This window comes from Eurosta solidaginis, chromosome 1 (assembly GCF_040869045.1).
Source record: "Eurosta solidaginis isolate ZX-2024a chromosome 1, ASM4086904v1, whole genome shotgun sequence".
NCBI classification, from domain to species: domain Eukaryota; kingdom Metazoa; phylum Arthropoda; class Insecta; order Diptera; family Tephritidae; genus Eurosta; species Eurosta solidaginis.
Genome location: NC_090319.1, coordinates 350,504,711 through 350,521,280, shown reverse-complemented (window position 1 = coordinate 350,521,280; position 16,570 = coordinate 350,504,711). Strand labels below are relative to the sequence as shown.

The 16,570-nt window shown below is 40.2% G+C and overlaps 1 protein-coding gene across 2 annotated transcripts in view; it reads right to left on the bottom strand.

The window, feature by feature from the left end:
• The window catches only part of LOC137238059 (estradiol 17-beta-dehydrogenase 11), a 58,487-nt gene extending 42,948 nt beyond the window's left edge, over positions 1-15,539 (bottom strand). The window contains exon 1 of one of the 2 annotated variants that reach the window (XM_067762624.1): positions 14,359-15,539. In XM_067762624.1, the coding sequence (XP_067618725.1) occupies positions 14,359-14,733 (375 nt within the window). In that variant the 5' untranslated portion in view covers positions 14,734-15,539. The remainder of the gene's footprint in view (positions 1-14,358) is intronic. The other variant, XM_067762623.1, reaches the window with a different exon arrangement.
• Between the last annotated feature and the right edge of the window lie 1,031 nt (positions 15,540-16,570).

Below are 16,570 nucleotides of genomic sequence, written 5' to 3'. Positions count from 1 at the left end.
ACAAAAGTTCTATTTTTGGTATGCTTGTTTGTATGTATGTACATATGTATCTGCACGTATACTAATATTTGTTTACCAAGGAGATTTAATCCATCTATAGCTGATTTTTTTTTTTGCAAGCTAGTGGAGATAAAACGCTTGGTAGATCAGCGAATTGGATATAAAGCTACAACCAACACACAGTAAGTTATACAGTCGATAAGTGCTTACAGGAGTCCCTGTCTTCGTAGACCTACCTCCGGTGTAAAACACAGATCAATGCCCGTTGAACTTCGGCCCAACAAGTTGGTACCAATCGGTGAGCTGGGGTGTTCAAGTCAACCAGCCTTGGTTTGGCCGAGGAGGACTATCCATCCTCCCCTTCCATTTTCGGGTAATGGTACCCGGTTGCACGGCAACTCCACCGCGAGTTCCGTGCTTGCCTCAGTTTCCCTCTTTCATTGATTTTATAATCTCGGGTATTTGATTGTCAGGTCAATCAGATCGAGATTTGTGTTTTTGTCGCAATTTAGGAATGTGACCAACCTTTTCTGTCCTGCAGTGTTACAACAATGTATAATACATTGTTAACGACGGAGCTGATTTTGCCCAGACATTACTTGAGGGCGGCACTTCCCTCCAACGCTATGCACCACATGTTATGATCAATAACGCCCGTTCGCCGTGAACTAACTACCGATGTAATCTATCAGCGCAAGGGTCTTTCCTCACGAATAGCTACTTAAATGTTCTATAGAGTAAGAGGGTCATATAATTCCTTGTGAATAAAACTGTCTGATGTGGCAACAACAGACAGTGATGCTCACAAGTACTTACGACACAAACACTTGCAAGATACATCTTCACTAATCATGTTACTAAACCACTTGCGCAACAAGACACATCTCGCTAGTCACAGGTACTTGTGCGTTTAAGATCATGTTGCAACTGAACCCAGCTAAACGTTCTATTCAGTTTTATGCAACTTTGTTCTGCATTATTTGCTACTTTATATATGCCCACATATTCATCGTTATTTGCTACTGTGGTATACAACTTCCAATAACTCGCTTCGTTGTATAATCTTCCTCATTATTCTTCAAATTACGCTCCGTTTTATTCCACAATTTAGGGCTGTGGCCAACCTTTTCAACCATAGACCTGTGTTGGGGGGCTTTCCCGCCCCAGCAATATCTTTGCATTAGCAGCTCGCCACACTGCAGTGATCCAACAACGTTAAATCTGCCACATTTTTGGATGTGGCCATCCATTCTGCGAACGCCTCCTATTCGCCACGCAGTCTAAAGCAGCCTCAAACATCTCAAAAGACGAGATGAGCACCGGCCCACTCGTACAATTATCGAATGTTTTTCGGCTGACGATAGACATACGTTTCTTCTTCACCATCTTTCTTCCGTGTTTCATCATATTACCGGCATCTCCGGATGCCACAATTATGGGATGTGACCAACCTTTCATCTGCCCCTCAGGGTCAGCTTCTCAATGAAATTGGGTATACTGTGACAAGCAAGAGACCGAATTCACTTGGGTCCTAGGCCTCCCAAGGGAAAACAAGTCTACTCAGAGCGTGTCATAAAGTGAACTCTTATTTGAAACCACAGCCACCGCGATGCTCCCACAAGGGGGCCATCCCAGGACAGGAGGTGAGACCTGAATACAAAGCATCGTTCGATGCCGTGCATCAGATCACACTGGCTTCTCCTGCTTCCGCGGTAGCAGTTTTTATAAAGACCTTGCCTAGGGTCCCACAGGGTGATACCCGCGTCCACCCTGATACCTTTCGAGTAAAACACCTTACTCATGGATTGGGTACCCATGGTATTATGGTCGCCTTTTACGACCGGTATACCTACCGTGGGTATATTCTTTCCCCTAGCCCACAGGGGTAGTAAGTTATACAGTTGGCTAAGCAGTTTAAAATGAAATCGCTTAAGCAACATTCGACCAAAAATGGGCACTATTGTGAACGAGCGATAGATAGCTCCGCCACTGTGGAACTGTTAAGCTAGTTGAAGCGTTTTTTTTCAAACTCGCTTGCTAAAGAAAGCAACTTATGTATATAAAGAAGAATGTACATTTGTGCGTATGCAGTTTTTGCACTCTGAAGCCCCTCTGCCGATTTTGTTCAAATTTGCTGGATAGCTTGACAGCAACCCGTGGGGTGTTCTGGTGAAGGTTTTTTTCGGGAGATGGACGATCCATTCGAGCAAATTCTATTCGCGGTTCGCTTTGCCTCCAATTTGCTATATATGTAGGTAGCCTTTTTAACACGCTTATATTAGCTTTACTTGTATGTATGCTTGTTTGTGACTCTCTATGTTGAGCTCACAAGAGAGAATTATACCCATTTAGCTGCAATTATTAAAGTGGTTAAATAACGGGTACAAAACGAGTTGTTCTTAATAGCGGAGAGACGAACCTCGGTGCTACGGTGCTATCAACATCAAATATTTAAGTGGATTGTAGATAACCAACTGCACCATATTTGCGTGTTTTTTATATTTTTTTTAAACTATATCTATATTATTTATCATAAGCCACTGATAACTGATGTTCCGATTCAGTCATTACCGGAAGATGCTATGGCAGTTGTCATAATTTAAAAATAATAACATTTTATACACTTTATGTAAAAAAATAAATACTTATTTATTTAATTTTTCAAGTTTAAACTGAACTTAGTCCAGTCCAGTCCTTATATTGTTTTATTGTAATTATTTATTTGCATACAATACAATTTTTAATGATGACAAAGAAGTATAACTTCTCCCACGCGTACATAAGTACAAGCACCCATTTTTTTTTTCTTTTTGCTTGACTCTGCTGGACCACACCCAAATCACTACAAATATAAACAATTGTGGTATGAATATTTGTTTGGAAGTTTGCTAAAACGCGCTTCATAAATCACTAAATAATGTTGTTTTACAAAAGCATGACCAGGCGCACGACACACCAATACTTGTAAATACATATGTATAAAGTAATTTTCTGTCTAAAATTCGTTTAAAAGAAAAATATGCTTATGGAGATATTCATATGTAAATTGCTGTATCGGCGGAAACTTTGTTTATATGTTATATGTATACATACACATGTAAACAAGTACATATTGTATACGCATACACCACAAGTATGTACATACATATTTATTTATAACTTAGATATAGTTCCATACGTATAAACTCAATAGACCGGTCCAAATAAGTCTTCTTTTTACGTTGTACTCGATACCTGTAGTCATACAAAAAGATCGAAAAAAGTGGTCGATAGCAAAGCATATGTATATCGAGAAAAACTACTCGATACTTACTCGTATCGTACTCATTAAAAAGCTCAGCATAACTTATGAAAATTAATCCATTAATTACATATATAAGCAACTCACTCAAAGTCAGACCTGGAAAATCTACTATCGATCAGATCACTTTGTGAGTCTAATATCATAGGATTTTCGCATGATCTTAGAACCTTTGCAGCCCTACGCTTCTGTCCACGCCTTTCCCGCTTGATAGTTCATATGCAATGACATTGATATCATCGGCCTAAACACCCGCGCTGTTAGTTCTGCTTACTCCAAGCTGGAAAAAGAAGCGGTAAAGATGGGTTTGATGGTGAATGAGGACAAAACGAAGTACCTGCTGTCATCGAGCAAAGAGTCAGCGCATATGCGTCTTGGCAACCACGCTACTGTTGGCAGCCATAATTTCGAAATAGTAAAAGACTTCGTTTATTTGGGAACCAGCATCAACATTAGCAACAACATCAGCACTGAAATCCAGCGAAGAATCAATCTTGCCAATAAATGCTACTTTGGACTAGGTAGGCAATTGAAAAGTAAAGTGCTCTCTCGGCGAACGAAAATCATACTCTACAAGTCACTTATCGTACCCGTCCTGCTATACGGGGCAGAAGCATGGACCATGACAACAGCAGATGAAGCGGCTTTGGGAGTGTTCGAGAGAAAAGTTCTTCGAAAGATTTATGGACCTCTACGCGTTGGCGATGGCGAGTACCGAAGAAGATTTAATGATGAGCTGTACGAGCTATACGCAGACATCAACATAGTCCAGCGAATTAAAACGCAGCGGCTGCGCTGGCTAGGCCATGTTATGCGAATGAAAGATGATGCTCCGGCCAAGAAAGTGTTTCTATCGGAACCCGCCTATGGAAGCAGAGGTAGAGGGCGGCCCCCACTCCGTTGGAAGGACCAGGTGGAAAACGATTTAAACTCCCTTGGTGTGACCAATTGGCGCCGGTTGGCGGAGCGAAGGAGCGACTGGCGCGCCTTGTTGGACGGCCATAACCGTTTAGACGGTTAAGCGCCAATTAAGTAAGTAAGTAAGTTCATATGCAACTCTTGTCTCCTTTTGATTTCTCCCAAACGGATTGGGATGTTTACAGTCGCTTCAGCAAGTGCTGCACTCTCATTTGCCAACTCATCGGTTTTCTCGTTACCTTCCATCCCTTTATGATCGCGAACCCAGTACAGATGTATGGTTCGGCCTGAGCGCAATTTTGTCAATGCTCACTTGTATTCCAGAACACTTCTTGATGAAGTACTGTGTGAGATTATCGTCTTAATCGCCGCCTGACTATCAATATATATTGTAACGAATTTACTTGCAAATCCTCTTATTTGCAATCCTCTGCTAAGTTCGAATCACTAAACTGTTGAATAAATAACTCCAATTTGTAGTAATGCAAAATGGCCTTTATTAAAGTACTTCACAATAACACTCCAACTGTACAACGAATAGCTTAATAACCAAACTGATAGCTTAAAGGAAACTGACTTTCAAAATAATAGTGCTATTGCTCGCTAGATATCGTCTTACTCGTAACTGCTTGACAATTCAAATCAAACTGAATTACTTCTTACTCGCTGGCGCCGCTTTTATAGTTTACGCTGCATACTTCTAGGCTCTTCGATTTCCAGAAGTTACTAGTTGTTTCGGCTACAAAATCGCCAGCCACAACTACGTGCACAAATTATTGCTCTCTCTTGTGACAACTCAGATAAGATATATGCATGTATTTGTGCATTGCCGCTCAGATGTTCGTATACGTACATATGTGTAGACGCAACTATTTATTCGTTTATGTAGATATATAATGATGAATTATTGATGTGCATTCACGTCACTGGTTAGCATCGCTTAGAGACGATAGCATCGCTCAGTGCTGCTAACATTCGTTACACTGCCCTCCACCTAAGTCTGATCGTCCCGATCAGACAAATCTCTCGATCTAAACGCCGCTAGCATCTCCAAATGAACCACCTTTCTATTTCGTGGTTTCCCAATGGTTTGTATGCGGTAGATGGAATTACTGATCTTCTTCACAACCTTGTACGGGCCTTCCCAAATGCACCGAATTTTGGCTGGAACACCTTTCCGCCGGAGAGGGTTGTTTAACAGTACCAAATCTCCCTCCAAGAACCCTTCCGAATTATTGTTCTCATGGTACCTGTGTTTCATCGTACCACTCAATACCCTGGTTCGTTCCTTTACACTCTGTTGTTTGGCCGATGAACTACTTCGTAGAGCTTGCGCTGGACGGATTTGCTTTGCATAATCAGTATCGTTCCCACGTTTCCCCACAGTAGTGCGCTCTGGATTGAAACTACCCTCGCATTCCTTCTCGAAAATTCGTTGTTTCATTTTCCTGCGTCTTTTAGGTTTTGTCAATGCTAGTGTTTCTCTCGCAGGTACTTTTGATTTTGATTTATTTGGCCCATTCGATCTATCAACCTTTGCCTTCGACTTTCGTGGTCTTTGTCGAGTCTTTTCCACCAGTACCCGATTACTGCTGAACCCTTTTTCCAAACTAAAGTTAAGTGGCACATCTTGGTTCTCATAACGCATCACCCTTCTCTGCATATCGATCTTGATGTCATGGTCAACCAAGAAATCTACTCCCAATATAACTTCATCAACAATCTTCGCCACAACAAATTTGTGTAGGACCATGACCTTCCCAATCAATACTTCACATATCACTTCTCCCTGAACTTGGTTATACTCGCCAGTGACCGTACGCAACTTTGCTCCAGGTAACGGTTTTACTCTCCTGTTGACCAAGTCAGATCGGATCAAGGAATGAGATGCGCCCGTATCTACAGTCAGTATTCGTTCTTTGCCATCCACATTCCCTCTGACGGTAAGACTGCTTGATTTCCTTCCAATTTGCGACACAGATATCACAGGGCATTCAATAGCTGGATCTAGCTCTCTACCTCTTACTCGCTCTTGCTCATCTCCTCCAGCTTTGCGTTTACGGCCACCCACATTGTTGGAACTATTAGGACCAAGATCGCAATGACGTGCAATGTGACCTGGGTTGCCGCACTTGAGACATTTAATAACTCCGGCATTCTTCTGTTGAGATCCCTTCAGTGCTTCCAAAATTGTTTCTACCCACTCTGGCCTTTCTACTTCCACACGGCGTGCTTTGAAAACTGGCTTACACAGAAGCGACGCTGTTTCCTGAATCAGAGCTTGTGACACCGTTTCTGCGAATGTTGGCTTTGGGTTTGCGTATGTAGCTCGCTTTGTTTCGACGTCCCGTATGCCATTTATAAAGCTCTGAATCTTTACCCTTTCAGTGTATTCCACGGGTGCGTCCGCATTTGCAAGATGAGCCAATCTTTCAATATCTGAAGCAAACTCCTGCAATGTCTCATTTGCTTTTTGGTAGCGGTTTTGCAACTCAATTTGGAATATCTGTTTCCTATGCTCGCTTCCGTAACGTCTCTCTAAAGCGCTCATCAATGTTTCGTAATGGTTCCGCTCGTACTCTGGGATGGTCTGTAAGATTTCCGCGGCAGGCCCTTTCAGTGCCACGAACAGAGCTGCAACTTTATCTTCAGCATTCCATTGGTTCACTGCTGCGGTCTTCTCAAACTGTAGCTTAAAGACCTGAAAAGGAACAGAACCGTCAAAGGATGGTGTCTTTACCTTTGGATTACTCGCTGAAACAGCTGGGCGATTTAGTTGTAACTGCTCCATACGACCTTTTAAATCATCTACTTCTGCCTGAAATTGAGCCATTTTTGCATCCTGCGCTTCCAGTTTTGATGATACCTGTTCCAAAATTTCTGCCGAAATTTCAGACATACGTGCCTCTTGCGCTTCCAATTGAGATGCCATATATGTCTTTTGGTCTTCCAGTTGAGATGACACTTGCGACGTCATTTCTGAAATACGTGCCTCCTGTGATTCCAGTTGGGATGCCATATATGTCTTCTGCTCTGCCAGTTGAGTTTCCATCTTGGATGTAATACGTGTCTCCTGTGATTCCAGTTGAGATGACATATACGTTTTCTGTTCTTCCAGTTGAGATGACATATACGTTTTTTGTTCTTCCAGTTGTGATGCCATATATGTCTTCTGCTCTTCCAGTTGTGATGACATTTGTGACGACATTGATGCTACAGTCGATGTTTGTGCAGATATTGCAGCCAATATCATGTTCAAGTCTGTGCTGGTAACCGTCTGCGATGTTTCGTTTTTCTCTTCAATTTTTGTTACTTCCTCGCCATCAAGATGAAAGTCATACTCTTCCACATCAATTCCTTCCGCTTCCATTGCCTCTCGTAGCCGTGCCTGAAGTTCAAGTTTAACGCCGCTTGTATTCAATCCACGGCTCTCCAACTCCTTCTTTAGTTGCTGGATCTTCAATTCACTGAACTTTGCCATGTCCTTGTTGTCCTCCGGAATTTATTCAACAATTCCTCTTCTGACACCAATTGTAACGAATTTACTTGCAAATCCTCTTATTTGCAATCCTCTGCTAAGTTCGAATCACTAAACTGTTGAATAAATAACTCCAATTTGTAGTAATGCAAAATGGCCTTTATTAAAGTACTTCACAATAACACTCCAACTGTACAACGAATAGCTTAATAACCAAACTGATAGCTTAAAGGAAACTGACTTTCAAAATAATAGTGCTATTGCTCGCTAGATATCGTCTTACTCGTAACTGCTTGACAATTCAAATCAAACTGAATTACTTCTTACTCGCTGGCGCCGCTTTTATAGTTTACGCTGCATACTTCTAGGCTCTTCGATTTCCAGAAGTTACTAGTTGTTTCGGCTACAAAATCGCCAGCCACAACTACGTGCACAAATTATTGCTCTCTCTTGTGACAACTCAGATAAGATATATGCATGTATTTGTGCATTGCCGCTCAGATGTTCGTATACGTACATATGTGTAGACGCAACTATTTATTCGTTTATGTAGATACATAATGATGAATTATTGATGTGCATTCACGTCACTGGTTAGCATCGCTTAGAGACGATAGCATCGCTCAGTGCTGCTAACATTCGTTACAATATGTTGACGCGACTGTAGCTTAAGCAAGCTTCCTACAGAATTTCTGCTGCTATAATTTGCACTTAAGCTGCAGACATTGGTGCTTTATCGGTATCCTTATAACAGCTGATTCGACCAACCTTATGAGAATCAATGCAATCGATTATTGGTGCCGCTAAGGTCGTAACCGTATCGTAGCCAACCAATTGGTTTTTGGTTTAACGTCGTAACAATAAACAGCTGATTACGTTAGGGATACGACTACAGCGATACGACATACGGCACCAATGACTCCCGCTTTAAAGTCGCTGCAGTAATCTGGCAGCCTGTACTACTTATTTCTGAATAGACACAGTAAACAACAAACCCGACCCTTTGCGTTAATGTATAACATGTTCTACCATTTTTACACCCTAGCACCAACCCTCGGGCTCAATTGTGGCCCTACAACCCCTTCGAAGCTCAGGCATGGAACCATATGTTCCGTTTGCCTGATATTAGATGTGGTTGTACCGCTATGGCGATACGGCCTACGCACAAGCTGCCTCGACGCCTTGTTGCAGTGACCAATGCGATATATTTAGCTATTAGGTCTGCGGCGGTATGTGTAGAATGGCACGCAGTGCTGCCAGTTTTTTAGGCTCCCGTTATTCTAATCATTGATAATCTGCATATCCCCTCTAGTTTTTTGATATACGTATTTTGTTTGTGTGGCTGTCCACCAAACAAGGTTCCCATAGTGAAGTATGGGTTTGACAACTGTCGTAAATATCCAATGGGAGAGTCTGGTTGATAGGCCCCACGTGCATCCTAGCATCCTCTTGCATGCATACATTGCAGCGGAGGCTTTCTTGGCTCGCTATTCCATATGGAGTTTCGTCGTGGATGACACCTAGATATTTTACCCCTCCAAGCTTAGGCTTTGTCCAAATAGGGACCTTATATTTCCTAGTAAATAATACTAGATTGGTTTTTTCCGCGTTGGCGGTTAACCCAACTCCAGATGCCCAGGCATGTACATCCCGAAGTGCTCATCCCATCTGAGAGCTAATTCTTGTTAGGCATGGGATGCTTATGATGACTGAAACGTTTTCTACATATGCCGTAAGTTTGAATGTTCCTCCATCTGCGGCTTTCCTCTGTTTACAGATCCTGAAGAAGACGCAGAAACTATTCCTGTCGGCATCTTTATTCGGAAGCAGAGGGCTTGTGTATTGACTTTTTACAATGTCGAATGGACAAAATCCAAAAAAACAAAAATGTTGAGGGAATTGTGAGAACAAAACATACAAAAGTACTGAGGCGTTATTTGATTTGAGTAATTGATACCTCGTTTCTGTGACCTCGTACTGGATACCTAAGAAGCTACTTGTGCGCGGTAATCGCCTACGAAAAATACCGGGTACTTAAGCAAAGTACTCGAGCATGTAGTTACTCGTATCGAAATAACACTAATACCACGTAAGTGCTCAAATCCGTATACATATAGAATTCTTCAGAAAATTCCGGAAAACCTTACAATTTTTATAAATCGCAGCCTTTTATACTGATTCAAATGTTTTCATCGAGATCATCTTCAAGCATCAATGCTATAGGTATCTTTTCATATTGGTAAATTTCATACGCATCTGCTCATTATGTGGGGCTTTGTGATCTTTAACAAGGTCTAATGGGATTTACGAAATTCTTGACGAAGCACCCGTAGTCCCTAGGACATGTGGAATAAGCAGGAATATTCTACACATGGCCGCAAAACGCTTTTATTTCTTCATTTAAAATTGAGCAGAATGTCTTATGTCTTATTAGGAGAAACACGCTTTGGACCTTAAAATAAACGAAATGCCTTTTTTGGCCGGTCTATTGGCTACACTATTTTTCCAACATTATTCTATAAGAGGGCTATTTTTTATGTTTTAAGATGCACGTAGTCTCATGATAGTACTACCAGTAGTTAAATATCGAACCGATGGACATTAAATAATTTATTTTAGTTGGAGCCCGAACATAACTCAATCAGAATTTTTAGAGACCTACAACGTGTATTTCGTTAGGCTAAATTGATTGGGCTAAAAACTGCACACCCAAAAAAGATCAGGGAGCTCTAAATAGAAATGTTAGACATTTTCTAGAATTTTCGCTTAATAATTTTTAAATAATCCGCATATCACCAATCTATATAAGTATTTTCTACTTCTTTGATTACCATCGTATGCCTTCGATTAGCGCTGACGTCTGTATGCCTCACCTTTAAGGGGATAAATTTCAAATATCATACTTTTCTACAAGGCTTCCCAATATTCTCCCAATTTTTAATGCTTAGCGTCAAATATCCATACAACTGACTCTGAAAGGAGTCATGTAAGAAGTAAATTATGAGCTGCTTATAAGCGTAATGGTTTGACTCCTATTTTTGGATCTTATCGGACTCCTATTCAGAAGTCTTATCGGACTCCTCTTTGGCTCACACAATGTATGAAATAAGGCTCACATTGGACGATCATTGCAAGAAGGGAAATACACTAATTTCGTGCTCTTAAATAAGCTCATAATGAGTGCAAACGCTCCGATTAAGGTGTCTTTTATGACTCTTTTCTAATATTAGTTTCTCTGAAATTTATACTGACTAGAGTTTGCCTAATGATAGTTTTTCCTGACAAAACTTATGGTATCTCGTCTAGTTTAAAGGTTGAAATGGTCACAAGGTGTCTTCGGCCATGTGAGCAAAATCCTGAAAAGTTTAAGCTTTGGTTCCTAAGAAATATTCGCATAAAATAAGTTACATTCCATTTTAACACTTGGAAATTCCATCATTTTTCCTACCGCCACTATTTCACATTTTTCCAGGAGGAATCAAAAAATTAATACGTTTTGAAGCAAAATGTTGTGGAGAGTTGAAGTGTTAGTAAATGAAATGTTAAATTTTTAGAGAAACTCTTCCAAATTTTTTACAACTTGACCAAAGATCTCTTGATCCCCTTCAGACGTACTAAACTAAAAGTCTTTTCAGCGAAAATAATCGTCGGATGTTCATTTAGTTACTTGTCTAACTTCCAAGAAAACACCAATCACTACGCTGCTAATAAATAAATGCTGCACAACATCAGGAAAGCGAGCAGAGAATATTTGACATATATGTACACAGTAATAAATAGTGCATATGGTCCTACATAAACTGCAGATATACATGTATGTAGCCAAAGCAAATATGAGATACAGAAACGAGAAATAAATAAGCAACTATTCGACACGGCTGTTAGCGAAACGTCTAGACCCTGGGAGAAATATGTGAACGAGGCGAACTGAGAGCGGTCCAAACGATGATCAATCGGTTAGATTTCATCACGCTATAGTGAAGTACGCAAGTAATTTAATTGTGAAATACTACTACCGTAGTATTATTGTAAATAAAGAACATTTTGCAATACTGAATATTTAAGTTACTTATTCCACGGTTCTGCGATTCGAACTATAACATAAGGTGCAGAATAAAGAATGAAGAATAAAGAGTTTCCTAAAATGCATTGCCATACCTTTGCTAATGTGAATATATCCAGGAACAAAAGCATATACACCCTCAGAGCTAAACATAGTATAGTCGTGTTCTGTTAAAGACATAAATCTGAAAACTCAAGAAACAGCCTTCGTAATGTTGTTAGAAAACTTTACGACTGCGTATTAAGTATATTTATGTATATTTGTTGGTGGGAGCGGTTAGTTTCTTGATGATTGTGTGCAGCTGCTCTGAGATTATACGCGCATCAATGCAATGAGTGAGTTCAATGAGTATGATGACGTTATCGCTATTTAAAATGCCCGCTAAAGGCGTTAATAAGAAAACTTGAAATAATCTGTTAGTTACAACCAAGTTTTAAATTGTGAGTAAAATGTATATCATCTGAGAGTGTCGATTTATACACACATATTGAATAAGCGACAGTAAATGAACTATACACAATGATTTTATGGCATGTATCTGGAATGTCTGGACCTTAAATGATTGGCAGATCATTATCATTGTTATAGTTTCTTTCAAAACAAGTAAGAAAGTGCGAGTTTTGGGCTAAAGCGGACATTATATACCTAGTTGTAATTTTTTTTTAAATATTTTAAAGAAGGGAATATTTTTTATTACAATTGCGGGATCGGACCTCTTTCGGTGGTAATCCAAAATTCGTATAATAATGGACGCGCTGACTACCTAATATTACATTGAAACGGCAACGACAAAGATGAAAAATAGGATTGATTAAACCATTCATGGGTCTGTGTGTAGGCACTACAACTTGGGTTAATACCTTAAGAAAACATGATATACGGGCTCCCTAAAATTGGTGAAATCGGATGACTGCAACGTATTTTTATATACACATACTTAGGAGGTAGCTCATCCACTTTTTCATGTCCACCTATTCCCATGTGCCCGGGAGCGAATATAAATGTATTTTTCTTCCTATTCTGATTCGCTCTAGAGATTGCTTAAACTCTAACAAACTTTTAGATGTGGTGTTAAGCGCGATTACAGTTTTAATTCCTACTTGATTGTCAGTATAAAAGTTGACGCATAATTTGGTAGCTTGTAGGATATGTTTATTTCGGAATCATCACAGAATACCGCAGACCATACCCATTCCTTTAGTTTAGAACCATCGGCGTACCGCCTCGTCCAGCATTTCCGTGTGTTTACGTCAACCTTCCAACTATTTGGCTCCAAGATCCCCATCGAAGTGCAGATACGGGATCAGGTAGTGTTTCTGGATCTTAATTTTGAAAAATATTTCGCTAGCTCTCGTGGATAAACATTTTGAAAAGGTGAACATTTGGCCAGCGAGAACACAATACCAGCTCTATCTCGACGACGACATACAAATTACCGATTTCTATCTACACGTCTATCTAGAATATAACTTTGGTAAAAGTCCAAAACAGCGGTCGACTGTTAATACAAATAAATAAATACTTTGCGAAGCTTACCTCCAAGGAGATAAAGACCGAGCTTCTCTTACAATTTACGTCGTACTCCTTTTAATTTTCCTTACAAATTGGCGGAACGGAACCTATATTTTTTAAGCCGACTCCGAACGGTATCTGTAAGGCAGATGAATTTTCCCTGAGAAGCTTTTCAAGGCAGAAATACACGGGAACTTGCAAAATCGCTTCAGAGAGGCGACCCCGATTAGAAAATTGTTCTTCGAAACTTTTGATTTACTTTGCCCTGGAATTGAGCCCAGCACCCTCGATGTGGTAGGGAGAGTACGCTACCACCAGACCGCAGCGACCGCCATGGTGTACCGTGAGAGGTTTCAAAAGACGCGTTTTGATCTCAGTATCTATAATCCGAAGGCGGAAAAAAAATTTGCGTCGTTCAAAAGATATTCACGAAAACCCAAATATGACGTCGTACCACTCCAGGGCGGTATCCATAGTATTTTGCACAGAACACCTTTCTGCGTTGACGGTCTTCAGCCATGCTTATAAGAAATTATCCTAGCCGGTCCACCAAAGGTGTGAGATCAAACTAAATCCGTACAAAGTCTCTTCGTATACAACATTACAACAACCACATGAAAATTTCCAACTTCAACTGCAAATATCTCCAGACAGGGATACAATTTTTATGCGGCGGATTATTGTTGCCGAGGTCAATACGCGTCGTTTGAAACCTCCTGATATTTTTGGACGCGTATTAGCAGTCGATCGCCGTTCTAGACTTTAACCTTAAAGTTTCTGAACGAACAATTTTTTGGAAGTTTTTAGAGCACCATGAACAAATAAAGGCTATGTGTGGTTTTATTTGATCATCCAGTTCAACGTAGGGGTTTTATGTCTTTTACGTATTTCAAATTGTTTTTTATTTATAAAAATCCATTATTGTCATCCTTGCAATACTTTGAAAACTTTTCTTTTCCCCACGCCCCTAACTTTGGATCTGACTACGCCCATGGGAAACATTTAAACAATTGAAAAAGGTACTTAAATTGCTTTAGCTTCACACGTTGCTCACTTGATCGCTTTCTTATTCAAAATATCACTCACCACTGCCACCTTCCCGCGCACATCCTTTTCCTTCACACCCAATGAAAACAGGTAGTCCAGCAGGTGTTTTAGAAATACAGCAAACAGGATCAGTGGTAGAAGCATAAGGCAAATGATCACTTTCAGATTATAAACACCACGAGCAGTTTCGTCATTTCGTCGTACATTTGTTGGCGTTACCGTTGTAGTTGTTATGCTGCCTGCTGTTGGAGTTCCTGTTGTTGTTCTTACTGTTGTTGATGGAGTTATGGGTGTTGTCGCTGGTTGAGAAGCTGTTTGAGAAGTTGGTTGCGAGGTTGGTTGCGTAGCTGGTGGTGTAATAGGTACGGCGGTGGTTGTACGTGTGAAAGTTTTCACTGTTGCCTTTTCAACCATTTTCGCATGAGGAATTTAAATCACTAATTCTACAAAACAAACTTAATATCGCATATTACTTTTCAATCAGATTTTTTGGTTTTTTTTTTTTTTTGCACTTTTAGTAATATGTTTTTTTTTCGATTTCACTTATGTGAACACTGACTTGCAAACTACACTCAAACACCTTCGCTTCTCTACACGAACTGTCACCAGTGATTTTGAAAATTTTGCTTCACCGATCGCGCGTTTCTCTGGTGCTTTTGTTGTTGCTTTGTTAAATAGTTTTAACTCTCGCTTATTATTGATTATTTTCACAATTGCTTTCAGCGGGAATACCTTAACTGTTTTCTAAGTAAAGTCGTTATTGGAGTTGTATGTTAGTGTTGTTGTCGTCACCTATAAATAGCTTAGGTGTGGTGCTACTACGCGCGCGTTTTGAATTTCCTCTATCTCAACTGTTCAAAGTGTAAATCGCAATTGTCGCACGGTTCCCAAGATTTTTTCGTTTCCCCAATGCTTGGAGTGTGCCATTTGTAATGTAAAGATAAAATCGACTCAATTGTTGTTTTGACTCAAAGTTTTTTTTTAATTACTGTGTGCACATATTTTACTTTTTGTATTTCATACTTGCAAATCATACTCAATTCAGAAATATATGTCCACAAGCGGATTCCACTGAACTATCGGTCAGTATGTACGACCATTAAACAGCAACAAATGGCAAGTTCACTTTACTACCCAATCTAAAAGTGCAAATAAAAATGACGCGTTGACGCTGCTTCATCGCCTAGGTGTGTATGTGATGTCGTCTTTATCTTTTTTTTTTAGCTTTCGTTAGAGTTTGTTTGTCGTCTTAACTCTAAACGATTTTATGTAGTATTTGTTTGCTTTTCTGATACCTTGGCCTTATCGTGAAATATAAAACGCCAAAGCCGCAACTACACACTCAGGCATTGATGCTTCGTCGAAGACGTAGTAGGTGAGAGAAAAGAGTAAATATCGTTAAGTACAAGTAGTTTGAGAGAAGCTAACTCCCAATGTTAGTAAAAATGATAAAAGTTGTAGTGTCTGTCAAGTTGTGATCATCGGCATTCCACCGTTGGTATGCACAGTGGCACAAGTCTTATAAAAATCGTAAATGAAATGGAAGCGTTCTTGCCTACTTTGGCCAAGTCTGAAAACATACGTTATAACTCACCCAAAAAGAAGCTAATTCCTTTCTAGTCTGTCGACGGTATTTCTTTTCTTGTTACCGGTGGGATAACAGGTAGTTCTAGACCCAAAGATGTAGCTATTTCTGTATGAGGCAGTGGTGCGACCAGTGCTCACGTATGACACTATCGTATGGTGTGAAGCTCTTAATAAGAACTAAAATCTCAGCAACCTATAAAAAGCTCAGTGCACTGTGTGCGTTGGTGCCATCGGAGCCTGTCGCACCTGCCCTACAGCGGCTTTTGACTCCATAATATACCTGTTTCGGTAGATATGTATATACGCCGGAAATAGCATAGCAGTATTCTTAATTTACTACCGGAGTGATCTTTTTATCCACTCAAAGTACAGTTTGAGGACAGCGTTAATACTATCCTCCCAAGTTGTGGCGATTAATGGAGGGGGCGGTTCCAAATCACTTCTGGTCCGGCACATAACTTGCAGGATACCTTACCTTTTCTGACAGCCAAACAGCATTAAAGGCGCTAGCCGCACCATACATTAGCTCAGAGCTAGTAGGCATGCAGTAAACGCTAAGCTGTATTAACCGACACTCTAAAAATATATGGGTTCTGGATCACAATGAAATGGTTTATGAACTGACACGTAGCGCCTTAGCGTAAAATTTGGGAAATCCGCAATT